At 26.3% G+C, this 22640-nt stretch overlaps 1 protein-coding gene and 1 non-coding gene across 3 annotated transcripts; one reads left to right on the top strand and one right to left on the bottom strand.

Moving 5' to 3' along the window:
- Positions 1–1644: 1644 nt before the first annotated feature.
- On the bottom strand, positions 1645–22616 carry Nedd4 (E3 ubiquitin-protein ligase Nedd4). Of its 2 annotated transcripts, none has more exons than XM_015516165.2 (17): positions 22396–22616; positions 10255–10328; positions 10088–10169; positions 9471–9509; positions 9131–9291; positions 8903–9050; positions 8712–8845; positions 8334–8454; positions 7605–7718; positions 7117–7438; positions 6344–6402; positions 6215–6280; positions 5694–6045; positions 5378–5618; positions 5023–5251; positions 3779–3948; positions 1645–3723 (listed from the first exon to the last, which is right to left on the bottom strand). In XM_015516165.2, the coding sequence occupies exons 1-17, from the start codon at positions 22609–22611 to the stop codon at positions 3621–3623; spliced, it is 2631 nt and encodes an 876-aa protein (XP_015371651.1). In that variant the 5' UTR covers positions 22612–22616; the 3' UTR covers positions 1645–3620. The 2 variants fall into 2 exon arrangements, with proteins under 2 accessions (XP_015371651.1, XP_015371652.1); XM_015516166.2 differs by lacking the exon at positions 22396–22616 and adding an exon at positions 12159–12336.
- TRNAA-GGC (transfer RNA alanine (anticodon GGC)) lies at positions 2049–2121 on the top strand. Its single transcript has one exon. It is a non-coding gene; the product is annotated as a tRNA-Ala (tRNA).
- Positions 22617–22640: the final 24 nt, after the last annotated feature.

Genomic DNA, 22640 nt, shown 5'->3' with positions numbered 1-22640 from the left:
TTGATATGATTATTATGTAAACAAAAAAAAATACACTAAATGGCACATTTTATTTATGTTTTAATATATTAATGTAGTATGATTTTCTTTAAATTTTTATTATTTAATACAGTGTATTTATGTTAAATACTAACTAGAACATTAGTATATGAAATTATTTTAGGTTATTTTCTTTTATGCAATGCATCAATCAATACTATTTTTAAACCATTATACATTTTTACACAAAAATTATAATAATTTAATATTAATATAAAAAATGAATTAATTAACAATATTTTCATTTTATACTATTTTCTGTAAAAATTACTTAATGTAATACATAAATATTATCTATTTATTTATAATAATACCTTTTTATATGCATACATTATTTTTATGTTAAAATAGTTATTTTAATAAAATTTATTTATTTTTAATTCTTTAGTACAATTTACTATTTTAAATTCTAATCAAAGCATTTACTGGTTGTAGAATATTTTTTTAGCTCCAAATTAAATCTATATTATATATTATATTATTTATATATTAATATATATTATATATTATCTATTATTATAGAAACTTTTAAAATTCTAAATTTACACTTAAATTATTATAATTATGCAAAGTTGGAAATTTCTATTTGCTTTGAATTTAAATACTTCCTACTCGGCAGTGGCGCAACCAATGTAAGGGTTGGGGGTTGTGAGTTTGTTACCTCCGAAATGTTTTTTGTGCCCATATTAATGTGTCATGCTGTAAAGCGCAACAAATTCAAATTATAGATAATTACTGCTCCTTCAAAAGCATTGTCCACTTGTTAAATCTAATTTAGAGTTTGATGTTGTAATTTGGGATTCTCATACCACAATTGATATGAACCATCTTGGAAGGATTTAAGTTTTGCTGCCTATTTATTAAAAGTAAGCAATTATCAACCAGTATTAAAAGATATCTACAATCCTTGACTGATAGATGAGTAATAAGGTCTTCCTTATAGATGGGTCGATTTATTATCCTGAACTACTTACAACGATTAACTTTAAAATATCTTGTGTCTAGATTCGTTCTTCCTACGCTTTATCTTTGCTATTATGTAGCACAAACCTTTACTGTAATCACCCACTCTACAGAGTGATGTATATTGCTAAAAAAGATCGATTTTTAAATTTATAAGTTCTTAATGTATTTATTTATCCCTCCTAATATTTGATTTTTCTATACAAGAATTATCTCATCTACATTAATAACATTTTTGTATTGTTTACCTAATTTTATAAGATTAGTAACTGTACTTTGGGCCACAGCCAGTATAGAAAATGAAAAATATGTGTAATAATTATTATATGATACTGTAGTTAGTAAGAAATATAGATCACATACAACAAAAATACCTACAATTTTATAGGATTAAAGGAACATCAAGTGTCCTGAATAATATTTAACAACCAACATAATATATTTTTAAATTAAAATATCTTGTCGTTTTAAGGGAACTACAAAGTTAAAATGTTTAACAATTAATGTCTTGGCATTACTATCCTGATATAATTAAAAAAATTTCAATTTAATGATAATGTATTCAAACAAATGTTTTGTATTAATACAAAAACATTTTAACAGTAAAAAAAGATGTATATGTAAGATGAAAATAATAAAACATTTGAGTTTTGTATATTTTATTCAAAAACAAAACAAACATAATATTTGATAAAGTCTTTTTGTGTGTATATTTTACATTATTAACTTCAATAATAATAAAAATATATTACATATTAGGTGTGTTAACTTCTCCCGGGGAATTAACATAAATCAGAAGTAGGATTTGATCCGAAGAACGTAGTGTGACGTGTGTTGTGAGGGACCTGGACTTGTTCACCAGAGGTTGTGCGGAAGCAATCGCGTTTGTGTTAACGGGTCGTGCACTCTGGTGATCAGGTAGTGAAGCAACGGTCGCGGTGGGCGACGAGGGACCAGCGTTGATCGAGGGCGATCGGAGGACGCAGCTAGGATGGTCGAATGTAAACATCAGGTTAACTTGGGGATATAGCGTCATGGGTCTATGCGGTCGGGTAGCTTAGTGGCAGAGCAATCGCCCGGCAAGCGAGAGACCCGAGTTCGATTCTCGGTCCGGCGGCTAGATTTTTGACGTTATTTCCCCGGGAGAAGGTAACAGGTGTGTAAAATATGAGCGAGTTGAAATTTCTGTCACTTCGTAAACATCATTAAATATTATATGTACGAACAGTTAGAATTAAAGTTTATATTTAAGACTGTAAGTGCAATTTCTGTAGTAAGGTACCGTTTACTAAAAAAAAATAATAAACTTAGTTCACACTAGTGTTGTGTATATTGTGAATGAAAAAAATTTTTAAGTACAATTAATTATTCAACAACAATAAAGTATCAACCTAGTCACAAGACTCAAAATATAATTGTGACACCATAAATGTATATTATTTATAAAAACGATAATTTCGTTCAAAAAAAATAAAAAATAGTTATAATAAAATAAATATGAAGTATAAAAATACTTCAAAAAAAAAAAAATATATATATATATATATAAATACAAATACAAATAATAACAATAATTTTATAAAACACTATTACATATTTAATAATGTTGGATCACTGAAATTTTCAAATTAGGGTGATAAGTCATAATTACAAAAAAAAATTATAGCTACAATGAAAATTGAAAAATATGATATAACATCCATGCGATGCAACAATTTCTATATTAGGTACACAATTTACTAAATATGAATAGTCTTATTAGATTATATGATAGGTTACAAATTTCAAATAATCGTATCAGTAAAATGCAAATTATCCCAATGACTTGTTTTGTATTTTACTAATACATACAACTTATCTCTTAAACCAAATATTGTAAATTTGAAAATTATTTATATCATTTGTGAATCACATTTCTATTTAATGTTAACATTTTTTTGGCTTAATATAAATTATTAAAAATATATTCGATTAAAATTCATATGTCTAATCTGAGAAAACAAATATAAAATTTATAGGCCAAGAAGTTCAGATCCTCCATTTAAATTCCACTCATTAATCAACAATCAAAAATATGTTAAAACTTTTTTTAGTTATAAAATAAATAAAAATAATTAGGTAAATTGTATACAGAAATATAATGATTTTTAAAATTGCACATTGTAAAAACATGATATAACAGTACTTATGATTTTAATAGCAAATAAGTCTTTATAATTAAGCAGATGATTGTAACTTGTAAGTCACATACCTATACGAATAATTATAAATGTATACATACTACAAAAATTCAACAGATAGCCATTCTAAGCTACCTTGATGACGAATTCGACCCAATAATAATAAAAAAAATATTCTATAAAAATATATTGCCATTACTAATAAGTGACTTAAAAATGTTGTTCTAACAGTTATATAAAATCATAATACTAACATTTTAATTACAATCCTTTAATATTACATTTTGGAATGATTATTATTTTATATTTTTTATTTATCTCTAGTGTTATAGTCATATCACATGTGATCATTGAAGGGGTAATGTTATTACTGTAACATAGATTTGCTTTTGGTAGAAGGTAACTCCTGTAATTTGTATATAATGTTTAGAATTCACATTAATCCACTCCAGCAAAACCTTGTGAGCCTTCAATTGCTTTAATTAATTTGTTTCTCAGTTCATGATAGCTTTCATACGGCGGAAGATCCAACCTATTAAAACTATAAAAAAAAAAAATGTATTTAATACGAAAATTGAATAATTTGATTTTTTTACCAAGTATGTGCTCTGGGATAATTTTCTTTGGTGCCCCATCTTTCAATTGTAAACAATTGTGGTCCATTACTTCCATATAACTCTTTAAATCCATTCATCGGAACTCTAGATGTACCCGTTACAAATTGCAAAAGTCTTGATCTCATTTCATTATTAAATGATAATACACCCTATAACAAATGTATAAATAATTTATAATACACTGATTCAAAATACTACCAAACATTTGACTTTATAAATGTTATAATACCAACAAGCTATAACAGTTAATTGGCTTCTAGTATAGTAATATAAGATATACAAATAATTTCAATGGGAAAAATTACATAAAAACATTTTGAAATCCCCCTTCATCGTAAGTGTACACCATTGCACTTAGCACTAGTATAATGATAGAAACCTAAACATGCATTATTATGGGGCGACAAAACTGAAAATAGATGATTACTAGTCATATCTATAATATGAGTTATAACAGTTTTAATTGTTAAGTTCAGAAAAAATTGTCAAATAAAAGAAATGAAAAATCCAACATCTTAACATTTTAAGTATAGAGACATTACACTATCACAAAAAAAATAATTTTAAAGGGAACTCAACTAACTAAAAAATTGTATTTATTAAATCTTTTTAGAAAATAAAATGGTTGTCATGAAACAAATTAATGGGAAAAAGATTTAAGAACTACTTGACATTATAATGATGGTTGTTTTATTTTTATGAGAAAATAGTAATAGTTCCCCATTCTGAAATATGGTGTCATTCTTTGAGACACTTTGCCTACAATTAATATAGAATGTCAGAGGAGATTCTTATAACTTGAATTATTTTAAATTTGGATTAATAGCACCATAAAACAAATGTTCTTTGACAAAACTATCAATAGTATTCTTTTTTACAGCAGCGTCTAGAATTTATTTGATTTTTTTTCTGTTTTAATCAAAGTTTTTGTGAATTATTGAATTCTTCATTCTTTCCTTCATAATTTTATATCTAATTAAATTGGCTAAAATTAATATTTAAGTTCTAGCTTGGATGACTAAAAGTAATTTACCTATTATTGTTTCTTTTTCTATTTCTATCTTCCTCTCAATCCCTAATATATACATTATGAAACTTGAAAATGTGCAAATATAACCTAACCTTCTTTGATATTCATAATACATGTTTTCTTTTATTTATAGGATCTCATACAAATATATTATAACTTAGTGTAAATGTATAATAATATTAAATTTACATACTCTCCAAAACCATTGAATCACAATATTGTTGGGTGAATAATCTCCTTTGTAATGAGTATTTTCTTTCCAGTCTTTAACATCAATATTTTGAATACCACACATTAAAAGTTCCATTTCATTTTCATCAAATATTTTAATATAACTTAAAGGTACAATGGAACCAAAACCCTGTAGAAAAGCATTCATTTGTTCTTGTATACGGGATACAAATCTCCATTGAATCACTAAACTAAATATAATAAACAAATAATACATGAATATTTCATAGGTTTCACTAAATATTATGTATAGATTTTAATAGATTTTATAAATAATTTAACATTTTTAATTGAACAAATATTTTATACAAACGTACCTAATATATTCGTCTTTATTTTCTTGTGTTAGGTGAATATTTGCACCATCGGGTTTCAATTCTCTGTGAGATGTATGCCCCAGACTATCCTCATCAAGTGAAAATGTTAAATCTAATTCAGAAGGGTCATTTTCTTTAATCCATAAAAGTGAATTATAGTATTCTGAGTCCACGCTTTCCATATCTTTTAATTCAATGGGCTTTTCCAACATCATTTTATAAAAAGGCCGAATGAAGAATGCTACATAAATAAACAAATGTTCATATATTTATTTAACATATATATTTAAAACAACTGCATCTATATTATAATTACCATCTAATAATTTGCCGTGATAAACAGCCATACCAGCTACAGTTCCAATAAATTTAAAATAATGAAGATGTTCTTCATTACATAACCCTGACATAGCATTAATTTGTAGTGTATAATTATCCATTGCAGAGTATTCAAAAAGACCATAATATGGATTGAACATTTCTTTAGACAACAAGAAAAACCATTCCCTAGCTAGACCACCATAATCAAGTCCAACTTCTTGTTCAAATTCAACCCATAATTTTGCTCTTAATTTATCTGGGTGCATAGAGTTGATAATTCGGAATGAGTCTTCAAGTATATTTGATCGTCGTACTTTAATCTCCATTTTAGCAGGTGGCCCATGAGCCTAATAATAACAGTATAGATTAATAAAAAATAAATATATATTATTGATATCTTGAAGTCAAGAGTAACAAAAAAGGATAAAAATAAAGTATTTGATTTATAAAATATTCAATATATCAATTAAGAAATTGAAATACTGCTTGGTTATAAATCAATTTGTCGTGACTTACCATTTTGCTCAGTCTTGTTTTGAGAGACTCATACTTCCTTTTATAATCTCGAGAATAAGGTAATGCCTTAAAATAGAAACTTTTTTATAGATCTTTGCTAAATTAAATGTAAAAAAATATCAAACTTACAGGACCAGCAATCTTGGGATTATTTAATCTAGGGTCTTCCCATTGAGTTGTTCTTGTATCTAAATAAAAATATTAAAATAAATTAGTATTGCTTACAAACTGTTTTTTCATTAAAATATAAATCATAAATTAAAATGAATTTAAAAATAACTATCTATTTAAAAAATTTACATAAAAACATCAATCGATTAATCGATTATCGTAATTGATAAACGATTGTAAATGATTTTACAATACAAGCAAATAAACTCTTTTTCATTGTTCTAAGTATCTATAGGTAAACCAAAAAATACAAGCTTGTAATGCTTAATTTTAGAGCATGAAAATGTATACATTTTAGATGTTTGTACAATAAGTCCTAAGCCCTAGTTATAACTAAAATGTACCATATTTTAAAAACAACCATACCAATCTAACCGAATTATAAAAGTATTCTACCATTGACACTACTCTATTTTCATAAGATATATAAAATATAATATAATAAATCTTATAATAATCAGGTAAAATCACGGTATTTAAAAAACCTATGTAAACATATTAAACTCAAATTGAAAAATCTTCAATTATTTTTGAAACATTAGAAGTGTTAAAAAAATAGAAAAATTAGCTTAACAAATAACTACATTTAATATCCAGTAGATTTATATGTAAAACACGCTTACTACAAATCTATTTACAAAAAAATAATGGAATTTTGTAAACCTCTTAATATTCCTAGTATAAATCAGAAATCAATTTTTGACTTAATATTATAATAATTGTATTCTTACTATGATCAATAAAAAATATTCTTCCATCTGCATGAACTCTTTCTTCCCATCCTTCTGGTAAAGGTTCCAACTCATCATTATAAGCTGATGTAGATACAACACGATCAGCTGCTAGTGGTTGGTTTTGATTAGGCATTGAACTTGCCCTACCTGTTCTAGGATCAACCCAAGTAGTTGCTCTTGTATTATGATCAATGAAAAAAGTTCGACCATTAGGAGCAACTTGCATAGACCATCCTTTTGGTAAACCATCAGATCCTTCGGGAACATCTTCTTGGACTACAGTGGTACTACTTTGTTCATTTGAATCGACTTGATCACTCTAAAACATTATTACAAATATAGTATTGGCTTTATGTAATTAACTTAACACAATGATATAATTCTAATTAAATTTAGTAGAATATAGTTTCACAAAGAATGCACACAATTTATTATTTCTTCAAATCTTCAATTAATATGGAAATATAACCATACTTCAGGCATACCTGATTCTGATCAGCTGTTGCTGATAAATTGGAAAGCCGACGATCAATGTTAGTAAGTGGATCTGACTCTTCATATCCTTCATCACTCTCGTCATCTGCATCACTTTGAACAACCTTTTAACATACAATATATAAAATGGCAACATAGAAGCATGTATTTTAAATATACAGTTAAAAATATACTATCACAGATTGTAAAAAAATAAATGAAAAATGTCTGTATTAGTAATATTTATTTAGACATTCATTAATAAGAAAATAAAAATAAAAAAACATGTATTCATTTAAAATAATTTAATAACAATTTTTCACTAAATTTAATTTTAGTTTTGTTTGTTAAGAGCTAATAATGAATTTTAATTATTTCAATATTTTGGATATACATTTTCTTCTATATCACGAATAAAAATAAATTCTTTCAACAATTAAAAAAAAAGTATATCCTCAGAATTCCTACTCCAAAAAGTAATCAAACGGGTTGTTTTTATTCTAAATATTTTCGATATGAGTAAAGTAAAACTGCAAAACATTTTTTAAAGAAATTGCTGCAGCAAGTGAGGTTTAGAAGTTTTTAATAATGGTAAGCATTACTATCATGATTCATGAGCATAAGTAAGAGGAGTTCCAAACCACCTAGACTCAATTTACATTGAAAAAATATAGAGGATATAACATTCTACATAAGAATAGAAATAAATTGTAAATAATGGACTTGATAATGACTTTTACCTTTTTCCGAGTAGGATCACCTTTATCAGTTTCTGGAGTATCTACACTGATATGATATCTTCTTTCAAATTCTGTAGCTGCTAATGCCAAGTTTTGAATTGTATTTGCATCAGATAGATCCCTAAAATAATAAAATAAAGTTCACTGCAAATCATTCATAATTATTATTTTTAAACATTAATTTAAAAATTTATATATATATATATATTCTTACAATATTTAAAACACTGAATATAGTATTTAACTCATAAAACAAAACTTACAACATATTATTTTTAAGTAAATCCAAGTAAAGAGAAAACTGGTATTTTGTAAATTCCTCATCATCAAACATACTAAAATTGTATTCAATCACAAATACATCAATATTAAACTCACGTTATTGTTGGCCTTTCCCACTGAGTAGATCTAGCTAAATGATTTACGTAATAAGTTCTCCCATTAGCATCTTGTCGTTCTTCCCAACCAGAAGGTAACATTCCTTGTGGTTCAATAACATTTGGTGTATAAGACTAATAAAATAAAAATAATTATTGATAGAACAGAAGTACATCCAATTAATAACTTACAGAGGGTATGTGAGAAATGTTTAAAACTTCAGCATTTTCAATTACTTCCCATTCGCCATCTGCAGATAGGCGACCAGAAGTTCCGGGTTCATGTTCTGGAACGTAAGCTAGATATAACTCAAGATAACCCTTTACTCTTGACCTAGCACTAAAAGTTTTAATAAATATTTAAATTCAAGTTATAAGGTTTAGATTAAAATTCCCCTAATAAAGTTAAATTCATCAAACCTTCTAGGTTTTAATAAATATTGAAGACTGCATATATTTCTGCCAATAATTTCTTTTGGAACATTATTCAATGGTACTTCAACCATTCCTAGAAAATCATCCCTAGTGAGACGATTTTCATCAAATACTTGCAGGATTAATTTATGTTCATGAGGACGGACCTGAAATATATCAATAAAGTTAGATCTTCTATTTTATACAAATGTTAGCAAGTGATCATTTGTAAGTAAAAACGACAAAGAAACATAATAGGTTTGAAAAGTATTTTAAATATTTTTTAACACAATACAATTCAATACCACAATTATTTTCATCCATAAGAATACAATAAATTACTTACCCGAAACACAAACTCTTCATTCCAAACCGGATTTAAGGTCTGAAAATTAAAAAACAGGTATTTCTTCAAATGTGTTCTACTAATAAAATAAAATATAAAACAACTGAACTATTGTAGTCCAAGAAAATAACTTCTATAAATTTACCTTTGAAAAATCATAATATATTACCTACTACTACTAACTTTAAAAAAATGCTCACAGATATCAATAAATAAAACATATATTTTCACAAAACCTACCTAAATAAAATAAAATAGTTCAAGAGTTTCTTTTATTCTCAGTTATTTGTAATGAAAATAATCCAATTTAAAATGCATCTATTATAAAATAGAAATAGAAAAATGTTAAAATCTAATACAAAAAAACCTTTGTGTGGCACTTCTATCAATTAAAATGTATTATAATTTAATAAAATCAAGACAAATTACTTATTTTATTTTAATAAAATTACTTTAACTAAATGTTCTAGAATTTCTAGAAAATGTTTAGTTCAAAAGGAGACGACTACCTACCTTTTGTCTAGATCTTAAATTTAAATTTATTTTATTTTAACATTTAGATCCATAATATTTTATGAAATCATTAAACAAATAACAACATATATTATTATATTTACCTTCTTTTTAGTTTTAGTTAAAACTGAATCTATTGCAACATTTCCAACAATAGTGTTCAATTCAATTCTTACATAAGGATCACTAAAAAAAATGTATAATTATAATTTAAGTTAATATAGATACTATTGAATTAAACAAAATATTAAGTATATAATCTAAAATTTACCTTGCACCAAATATATCTTTCTTTGCAAGTGAATGACCAGCAACCACTCTTAATCTCAGTAGTGGATCTTGATTCTAAAATATAGGTAATTAATTGTTAAATATTAAAACACTAATACACAATATTTATATTAATAGCATATCTTTTTATTTCATCTCATGAAAACTCTGTATAACATAATGCTTAAAATTGCTAGTAATTAGTCTAGATTTACAATAAAAATCATATTAACTATTCAATTAATTAGTATGTAACATGTGAGTGGTAGTTAAACAACTAACTCTGGATAATTAGCTAAGATAGTTAGCTTCTCCATAGATTAAGTATAAGATTGGTCATTCACACTTCACATAATTACATCTAACCAACAAAGACAAGCAATCAATGTATGGAGTATTGAAGAATATTCCTTGCTGAGAACTGGGAACTAATTACATCAATAGGACACAAACACATAGATTTTAGATGATTTGCCACCCAAAGAAACAAATATTTAATTTAATAGTAATATACTCACATTAAGAACAGATCTGAAAATTATTAGAGTTCCAAAGGCAGTACCTATCACACATTAGAAGCCAACATATAAATTAAAATTAATAAAGAATTGGATTCCCAAAAAAAAATACTTCAAGGCAAATCAAATTAAATGTAAACTAAAATAATAGATAGGTAGTAGTTAACTTATTTGGATCATCAGGTGATTGTATTTCTTTATATTTTAGACCTATGTATGTTTTTCAAGCACAATGATACGCATAATAATAATAATAATAATAAGTCTATAATCTAAATACAAGGTATCCCAAATTGTGGAGATTATCTTGGATATGAATAGAATTATCAGTATAATTTAATATGGGATCTATTTAGTAGATATTAGTTTTATTCTCCTATACATTTGTGACCTTGAAAACCTCCAAGTAATTTTGGATTCATCAATGATTAACCATATAAAGCATTAATATCATGCCTAACCATTAAAACACATAAATGTGCAAACATACCTAAATGTATACAACTTAATGTGAAATGAAAATCTCATTCTGTTGATTAAAAAATATAAATAAATATATTAAAATATAAAAAATAAAAAAATATTTAAAACAACAAATCAAAAAAAAAAATTCTTCAACATGTACACTACCTTGTGTAAGTACACTCAAAATCCAACATATTAGTTTTTAATAGGGGTTTTCTCGCTGTTTGATTACAAATCATATATCTTCACATTTATAGTATTATATAGGTACCTACTTAAATGATTGTATATAATGACTTGTGAATATTAAATTAGAACGCACTAAGTTATATTGTTTTAATAACTGTTTACTGTTTAACAGTTTAACATTTATCATTATCCAAAATATTATCTTTAAATTGACACATATATTGTTAGTCAACATTGATTAAATAAAGTTATATCCAAATCACCAAGTAATAGTGATGCAATATTAAAAGACAACAAGTAAAACGTTGAAAGATAACAAAATGTTCTCAAAATATATTAAAGGTCTATAATGCTGTTTCTAAACAAATTTACACAATATATTTTAAATAAAAATAATAAATAATAAAGAATTACTTAAATGGCTTTAAATGAATCAAGTATAATTAATATATATCATTTATAAACATTGATATATTTTGTTTCACATATTTATTTGATTCTTATATGAATATTTAGACTTCATTATATCTTGTAGATACCTACATAGATTTTAAATAAATATAAAGAAACAACTTCTATGATTTGAAAGATTTTTTTTTGTGAACTATAATAAATACATTTTATAGAGAGAGTGGAAGATAAATGTAATGATTAATGACTGATATATTTTTAATGATGATGTATACCTATTACCTAGCTACTAGTATGAAATAATATAATAAAAAAAACTCACAGTTAGTGTTGAATCCATTTTCCGATATCGGTACAACCTAATATTTTAAAATCGCACTGAAATCACTGGTGTAAATTGTTATTGATAAATCGACGCATATTTGCAATTAAGAAAATAACAACTAAAGTCCTATGACTATTATTATACGGAAATATGTGAATATGTGACAAATTAAATAGTAAAGTAAAATTGATGATAGCCTGATATAAAAAAACACTGGACAATGATGACCATTGGACGAGGGTCACCATATGTTTTCCAGTCTTTTCAAATCATCAACTCAAAATATCGTAAATTATTCATTATTCATTTGTCTCATATCTCAAGAAGTATTATAATTGCACTATAAACCTAATCACTTTTCTATAATGGTTGCACCTTGCACCTTTAATTGCATAGTAATGTTCAAAAGAAGATATTTATGAAAATATTTTATTATTTATACATATAATGTATTCAGGCACGGATTTAGGGGTAGCTGAGTGAACTGTAGTTGTGGTCGAAACACCTACAGTTTTGTTATTATTTACTGATAATTACAAAAAAACTAAATGTATTTAATTTAAATTAACACACATCTACCTATACGAAGCAAGACTACATACTGTAAAAATATTAAATTTAAAAATAATAAAATCTGAACGATAAGATACGTATCTACAATTTTAATATTTAATTTATTAATTTATGTTTGGTATGTATTAAAGCAATATGAGTTTATGATACTAAAAATTGTATAGTGAAAAGTTGAAAAACATTTTTTCGACGATTAACCTGGATGAGCCTGGAGGTGGGAAAAATTAGCTTCATTTTTTTTGCACATCGTTAAAAAAAAAACTGAAATGGTGCCCCTGAATCTGGTCATTAACAATATAAGAAATTTAAGTTAACAATGTAGCATAACGAGTTAAATTTTGTCTATGTTATGAAGTATAACTTATAAGTTATAAATTAATAATTAGTTGCATTGTCACGTTAAATTAATTTTTTCATAAAACCACTGATATAATATATATTTTATTTTCAAAGGGGGTTATAAATAATTTGAAGTAACATTATTTAAGCTGAGTTAAAAAGTTAAATTGTTTGGATTAACTTAACTTCTTAACTAGTAAATTATTTTTGTTTTTACCTTACCTTATAACTTATTCAGTATTGTTGAAACTTAATATTTTATACCTAGTTAATTATCATCAGGTATCGTACAGTGAGTTAATTTCCTTTCGTATCGATGTATCACGTGGAACTAACTGCAGATAATAATACTGTTGATACTGACTCGTTGACCCTTTTTCAATTTTCATAATATATATTTTAATAATATATATAATAATCTTATGTGTGTTCAATTTTCATTTTTTGGGATTGTGATTTTCTTTAACAGCATTTTTTTCCAGTGGGAAAGTGAATCTAGTTGAAGCATTCAGAAGTTCAAAATTTAAAATTCTCAATAGTTTTCAAAAGCGGCACAAAAACAACCAAAAAATAAAAGAAAAATTGAGATTCTTATATAAAATCAGTATTCGAAAAAAACCTATTTGTTTTAAAGTATAACTCTAAAAAAATAACTGTACTTATATAGCTGAAATTTTCAATGAATTTCAAAAAAAAAATTCCCTAAGGTTTAATTATTTCTTTAAATCATAATATTATTGAAATATCGCGACTCTTTTTAAACTATTTTCTTAACCAAAAACAAAATTTGAGCTTTATTACTTTATCAGCTTTTATTTAATTATTGTAGATCCAATTAGATTCTGAACGAAGTGATGAATGTATTGATTTTACAATGATGTGTGTTTTTTTTGTTTTTGTGTCTGTGTACAGCACAGCTAGTCGAAATAATGCTTCAATTTCAAACTTTGGGGGTGGTTTCTGATGTAAAAGTGAATATCCTTGGTGTATTATACAGGTCAAAAGTTAACATTTTCCAACAGTTTTCAAAAAAATCGAGAAAAACAAAATAAAAATGACAGAAAAACTGGAATTTTTACGCAAAACCAGTTTTCGACCAAATCGATTTTTTTATATAGTTGTAATTCAAAAACTAATCTCTGTAAATACTTGAAATTTTCACCAAATGTTTATGTTAGTGTTATCTATATACAGTTTAATTTTCAAAAAATAATTATTTATAGACAACTGAAATTTTCAATCTTTCTGAACCTTTTCTTTTTGAAGTGTCGATAACATTTTTTTGGCCCTATTAAAATACTTGAAAATTTAATACAAAGTTTCTCATAAGTTATTCTTATAGTGGTCAAAAATTATAAGAATACATAGGCACAACTTTTTTTCTTATAAGCATTTATAGTTTAAATTTTTACAAAATCTGTTGAAAACGCGAAAATTTGCAAGTAATTTTGAAGTTGAAAAATCATAAAAAATGTTGTGTTTATAACTAAGGATTAAAAATACAACACTAAGTTTTCCATAAGTTTTCATTCAAGTATCTATAGAGAAAACTCGAAGTATCATTATAGGAAAAATTTTAAGTGCGTTTGAATTTTAAATTTTTACGAAATAGCGATAAACGATAACGATTTATCCTCAAACGATTTTAAATATTTGTTATTATTCAAAAAGTATAAGTCGTAGATACTTGGAAATTTTACCAGTTATTAAGATTTGCATTTTCTTTACATGATTTAATTTTCTAAATATTTTGAGCTTTTTATAGATATTTATAGAGAACTGAAATTTTCAATTTTTCTGAAAAATGTTTTTTGAAGTGTCGATAAAATTTTTTTGGCCCTATAAAAATACTTGAAAATTTAATGCAAAGTTCCTCATAAGTTGTTCTTATAGTGATTAAAAAATTATAAGAATACATACATTATTTTTACCCTTTTTGGATCATTTTATTTGTCAATTAAAAGATAGATTTACTAATGTCTAATCATCATCATGTAATGACTAAACAACAATCAGTTATTCCAAATTTTCTTAAAAATACAACTAATATAAAAGATTTTCAAGATGTAGTGCTTTTTTATAAAGATATTAACGCAAATTAAAATATGGCTAGCTAAATGGAAAAATGTATCAGAGAGAGAGATCGTTTAACAACATCATAGACTATTTAGTTTACAATATTATGACTTATTTACTGTCTTTAACAGTTTTGAGCTTTTGGTCACATTACCCGTTATACAACTGCTACTGCTAAACGGCCATTCTCAACTCTATGAAGACTTAAAACATACTTACAAAACAATATGGAACAAAATATACTTATTGGATTAGTGGATTAGCATATCACTAAAAATATCGAAATTTTGATTTTTGTGAAAAAAATTATTATTGATAGATTAAGTAAGTTAAATGGGATTTTATACTTTAGTTTATATTTTTTAATACAAAATATATAAATTGTTTAATTTTCTAGAATAATATAGTAATATATTATACATATATGATATATTATATATATAGTTAATTTTATGCGCATGTTCTATTCGTATTATATATTATTTAATAATGACATAGCTACATAAAATTTAAATATTTAGCAATTTAGCATAATAATAATATTGTCACATTAAAAATAATGAATACGGAGGGGAAAATTGTTCTATTATGTCGCTGTACAATTTGTATTGCTATAATTTGCACCCCTCCCCTCGAAATTTTATTCTTTCTACGTGTTTGATTTTGATTATTATAGTTATAATGAAATTTAATTTAAAATTAAAAACTGATAACTTTAAATTAATAATATTCATAAATAATTGTATGCAAGCACGCCCCCGTAGGATAAAATCCCACCCGGTGCAAGATCAAAATTCTAAAACCATATTAAAAAGATTATTTTAAATTTTAATATATTTCTTGTTTCTTCATTCTAAAATAGCGTAACCTACATAGAAAAAAAAATAACATTATGTCATCATATACAGGGTGATTCTTTTATCATTGAACACTCGTTATTTCAAAAATTATTAATAATTTTGAAAATATTATTTTACATAGTTTCAAGTTGTTAAAAAACCAATGTTTTTATTAAAAAATTATATTTTTAAATATTTTTTATCCTTATAATTTTTTAAGTTTTTTACTTTTTTGAATGACAACATAGAGTTTTAATTTCATATTCCATAGCAGAATATTTTTCTAAGTATTTTGATTCATAAAATCGAATTTAGGAAGAGTATTTTATGAGTTATAAGTATTTAAAGTTTAGACAAGCGGAGTAGTGGGCAAACATTTTGCGGGGTAACCCCGTACCACTCCACTCTGCCTATCTAAACTTTAAATATTTATAACTCATAAACTAATCGTCCTAAATTCAATTTTTATGAATCAAAATACTTAGAAAAATATTCTGCTTTGGAATATGAAATTAAAACTCTATTTTGTGATTCAAAAAAGTAAAAAATGATAAGGATAAAAAATATTTAAAAATATAATTGTTTAATAAAAACGTTGGTTTTTTAACAACTTGAAACCATGTAAAAAAATATTTTGGAAAAAGTAAATACTTTTCGAGATAATTAGTGTACCCACTTAAAAGAATCACTCTGTATGCCCCTTATAATTTATATGCGTAAATTTAAAATACAATATTAATAATTTTTGAATACATGTCAATGTAAATGTGACAAATTAACCATATTTATATTAATTATCAAATAAAAGTTGTATGCGTCTTGGTTGCATACCAATCTAAATTGTATAACGTCTTTAATAATTTTTTGTTTTTTAACAATTTATTAAATTATTAATAGTTTTAAAATATGCCCAGTAGGGGCAGGCCACAGTGAGCGCCCTTGATTGTATAATATTTAAATTTTTGTAATCTAAAGTTTAAACTATTATTTATGGAAACGATGGTATGTTATATGGTACCTAGTAATTATAACTATTATACCTATCTATTAAAAAACATATGATTATATATGGCTAATTACTATTTATGATTATCACTTATAGGTAATAAAAATTATCGCAACTTAGACCATAAACGTACATAGGTACGTACTTATCTAATATACGATTTTAAGTTATATATCATCATGCGTATTAGTGGTAGGTAAATACCAAAAGGTATTAAAGGATTTAGAATAAGTAACTTGCAAATAACTTACGTAAATAGTTAATTATTATTATCCTTTTATTAATAGAATTTTTTCAAATAATACCTGGTATTTATTATACTACTATATTGGTTATAATTTCTAAATAGGTATTTAATATTGATTTGTTTGTAAGATTTAAATCTTAATGTTTTGATTACAATATATTATTACATTTATACAAATAGCTATAAAATTTAAAAAAAGTTATAAATATTTTGTTTAGCCATTTTAGATTAACATTAAAATAATATGTAATTATATGTATGTTATAACTTATAAGTAAAAACAGATTTTATTTAATTGATATTGCAACTATTTTTGCAGTTATTATTAGATATAAACCAAATCTTTACAACTCTGAAAAAATAATACCAGACCACATCAATCAGATTACCACAAAATACAAATTAGATTTTTCAAATATAATAAAATACTCAATTATACAAACACCACCATGGTCCACCAAAATCAACTTAAACACAGAACTTGCAGTAAACAAAAAAAAAAGAAACCATCCCAGAAATCTTCAAAAGTCAATTCTACGACCTCAAAAATAAATATTTAGGACAAGACATATATACCGACGCATCCAAAAGCGAACAAGGAGTAGGAATAGCAATCATAATCGACAAAGAAATAATAACATATAAACTGCAAAAGAAATGCTCAATCTAAACCGCCGAAGCCATCGCCATAATATCAGCTCTTAAACATATTGAAAACTATCCTCAACAAAACTTCAATATATTCACAGACTCCCTAAGCTCCATCAATAGCATCCAAAATATATTTCAAACCAACGACATTGCCGCCAACATTATAAATCAAATCGATAATCTAAAAAACCAAAACTAGAACGTCCAAATAATTTGGACACCAGGACATTGTAAAATTCACGGAAATGAATTAGCCGATCATCACGCAAAAGAAGCCATAGTATCCGAAACTCCCAAACAAAAAAGTAACACAATATTAGACACAAAAAAACACATAAAAATAATCACTCAAAATATATGGCAAAACCGCTGGTCAAACCAAAACAACAAATTACTTGAAATAAAACACAACATAAATCCCTGGCCGCAATACAAAATTTCAAGAAAAACCGAAATAATAATAAACCGACTCAGAATCGGACACACCCACCTCACACATGGACACCGCATGAAGAACCAACCACCGTCAGAATGCACCACATGCGGTGTAAACCTCTCAGTAAAACACTTGATGACAGAATGCCGATCAAATGAAGGAGAAAGAGAAAAACTAGATATATCAACCAACTTATACGAATCAATCGGACCCGACTGTCAACCCGAAAAAATCATGTCGTTCTTCAGGACAACCAAAATAAATAAATACATTTAATTAGAATAAATATAGTTTTAAGAATAGTATAATGTAAATTATGTATAAAGCTAATGGCCCATGTCGCCGAAGCTATAAAGATCAATAAAAAAAAAAAACCCCAAATCTGAATATCTGATCAAATATTCAAATATATAGTCGATATACACTTAATGAATTATGCCTATATAATGCAATTTTCGTAACTTTTTGTGTTTAAATTAACAAAATTCCTAACACACAATTTTGGAATTAAAGAACATCACTCAACCATTCACCAAATACACCGTCTATAGCCAATATCATTGCCTGTTCTCTTGAAAAGAAACTTTTACACCTCGGTAGTGTTCCTTGATTCACATTTCACACAGGCCTTTGACAATGTTTGGTACTCCGGGCTTCTTTTCAAATAAAAATCATTTCTACCTCCTTCATGTTACCTTTTTTTCAAATCATACTTTACGAACGTTACTTCCTTATGTCAGGTCAGGAACAGAACACTCCAACATCTCCCCAAATCGTATAGCCAGCGTTCCTCAAGGTGTAGTTGCATCGCCAATTCTATACAATATATACTCAGCAGACCAACCCACCAATCTAAACACTCAAATAGCCGAATATGCCGATGACAATGCCACAAAGCAATCTAGCTACTCCACCCACAGTGTGATCCTGGCTTAGTTTCAACGTTTTACCAATGCCATTTGAACGAGTTGCCACACTGGTTCTCCAACTGGTACATCAAAATAAATGAAAACAAATCTGTACACACTATACCTACGTTCTTCGCCACAATCTCCTTCAGTACATATAAACATGCCTATCCCAAACTCCGACACAGCCAAATATCTCGAACAAACACCTAACAGGGTCTAAACACATTCATACGACAAAATTAAAATTAAACCAACAAAAAACGTCTACTCACTCAGACCCATTCTCGGTAAGTCCTCAAAACCAAAATTCACATCTATAATCTCCTTCTAAAACTTATCTGGCTGTACAGTATACCTATAGCTCTGGGGCACTACCAAAATATCAAATACAAGAAAAATTCAAGTGTTCCAATCAAAAATCTTCACTCATAAAGTCATAACTAATGCTCATCTTTATGTCTCAAATCATATTCTTCACTTTCCTAAAGTCACTGAAACAACCAAGATGTACTACTCAAAATTTATAAATCGCTTTCAAAATCACGCTACCTAACCCCTATATCAAAAATTTACTATCAATCTCCATCACTGGAAACCCTCCCCGAATACTCGAGCGACAATGGGCCCGTGACTTTATAAACTAAATAAACAAATATATGAACATTTAAATATCTAAATAATTGATAATTAACGTCAAAGTACCTACCTTCGCTAGTTGGTTCTTTTCTCAAGCTACTCAAGTCATATTGCACTTAAAGTTAACATCAATTATGCTTATTGTACATTTTTTTTATGGATAGTAGGTATAAATTCTAGTTTAAAAATAAAAATAAAATCATTAAAAAATTTAAAAATAGGAATAAAATATTTAACTCAATCTAATGTATTGTATAAAAAGCTATTATGACATACCTACGTACCGAGTTTTCGTTATGAGCAAATAATCTGTCGTTGAGACAATAAGTTCATAAAATCATTATTAAGAAATAATAATTTTTGTAAATTTAGGAAAGTAAAAAGAAATAAAAAAAAAATATGTAAAGGAAACTAAGAATTGTATTGTTATCATCGGTATAATCCAATATGGATAATTTTAGTTTAATACTAATGAATTCATGTCAAGTAAAAAATATGTTAATCTAAATATATCGCCTACCTTATCAAATTGTGCTAAATATGCACCAGAACACCTGTATACGTAGAAACGTAGTTTTTTCTAATTACAAACATTTAAACAAAATTATATACAAATGTAATGAATATAATTTGGAAATTGATAAAATTATCTATTTTGATTCAAAAAAATAATACTTTTATCTAAATTTTTTTTAAATTAATTTTCGAGAATTCAAAGTTTTTATTATATAACACTGTTGCATTTTTATAGTGCTATTTGTTAGGTATACAATTTTAAACGTTAATTTTGATCCAATAATAGTAATAATACAATTTTAATAATCAATTTTCATTTGTTCTTAATGCAATTAAATTCTGTCTTTACTTATAAGTAATGCAGGACTTACACCAAAGCAGTGTGAAACGGGCAGCCAAGTTATTGCACTTTTTCAGTGGAAAGGGGCAGCGCCAAAGCAGCACATGGCACATGCAGTGGGTCGTAGCGACTTTTCGTTTCATTGCACTTATACCTATTTATTTTTCTCATTCAAGTTGATTTTTTTCTGACAAAAAATTGTATTTATAACATATCATTTTTGTATAAGTACCAAAACGAAAAAACAAACAATTTTGGTTCGAAAAATATCACAGTATAAAACAAACAAATATGTTCGCCAATTGAAAATTGAACCACAGCATAGGCGTGTCCAGACCTTATTCGCAGGTCATGCACAACAGTGGCATATCTAGGAGATAGGGAAACTGCCAATCCTTCCCCCTCAAAAAAAAAAAATATATAAATTTCTGTTAGGGTTTGGGGATATGGCCTTGAATCAAACACATGATGAAAAACAAAAAATTTAATATGAAATAAGAAATGAGAAAAAAGGATGAATGCATCAAAATGTACAATATAAGTTTGATCAAATTTGCAGGTCATGCCTGTGCATGACAGGCATGACCCGTGGACACGCCTATGAACCATAGAATACATGAAATTGCATATATGATGCGACCGAACCATTATTAAATATTATATTTATATATTGAAGTTTTATCATAGATTTAAATATTTAATATAAAGTATTTTAGCGTATTAACATAATATTTTATATGGATACATGTAGGTAGGTTCAATGGTACCTAGGTACCGATAAAAGCGCGATTAAAGACATCATGGCATGTCTTTAATCGTTTATATTAGTAAAATTATAATACTTAACAATAAATAGCCCAATCCCTAATAGATCGTGCAATGAGGGTCCAGGGTTATATCATAGAGTAATATAGAGAAGCCGTTTTTTCTAAAAACTGAAGCCAAAAATGACTCCATGGTCTCCATGGGTTATATGATAAATTGATATGTATGAACTTCACTTATCAAACCACATTTTTACATTTGGCGCAATTACATTGATTATTATGGATTAATATAAAAACATATTATTAAATTAAATATGTGAATGACTACAAAGTAGGCTTTTGATCAATGATCTTTTAATGATAGATAACTTGTACATTAAATGCAGATATAAATAAGGATAATATCTTTATCAGATTGGAAAGTGACTTAACTGTATCAACTTGTGTTTAAAATAATTAATCTCCAATGATTCAAACAATTAAGTTAATGGGTCATATTAATTTTTTATATTTAGTTACACAATAAATATTGTATTCAGATGTAGTTACAACAGAAATAATAGTAATAGTAACTAACTGAAATATTTTTATTGTGTTCAATAACTAGCTTTTCAGAATTCAGATGAATACCATTTTTTAAATTGAGTGGTGAAATCATCAGGGCCATGCTTACAGGTATCAATATATTGTTAATTTTTAAATTTGAATTTACGTAGTTAATTGATTTTTTTAAATAACCAATTTAAAACTATTTTAAATATCTATTCATATCTATAGTTATGGAGATTTGTAATAATTGAATATTATAGGTTAATGAACAGGTAACTAGGTAATGTAATGTAATGTTATTGTAACTATAATTTATGTTCATTATATTTTATACTTTTACAAATTTACCGTTGTAAGTCCAACAGGTGGAATAATAGTCGATTTTCTAGTGGGTCTTCTAGGTTGTGGAGAGGTACTACTAGTACCAGTATGTCTACTTCCTGTCGAATGTCGTCGTATAGGTATAATCCCAGCAAATCTCCTTCTTGATGGAGGCGCGTCTTCATCGGTAGAGGGAACTTGGAGAAAGTTTGAAGTTGTACTCGACATGCTATTATTATTCATTTTTACAAAAATATATATACATTAAAAAA

This window comes from Diuraphis noxia, unplaced genomic scaffold, assembly GCF_037042655.1.
Source record: "Diuraphis noxia isolate RWA-SAM2 unplaced genomic scaffold, SU_Dnox_SAM2 contig0003, whole genome shotgun sequence".
Taxonomy (NCBI): Eukaryota; Metazoa; Arthropoda; class Insecta; order Hemiptera; family Aphididae; genus Diuraphis; species Diuraphis noxia.
The sequence above is the reverse complement of the archived record's forward strand: the minus strand, read 5'-3'. Positions and strand labels throughout refer to the sequence as shown.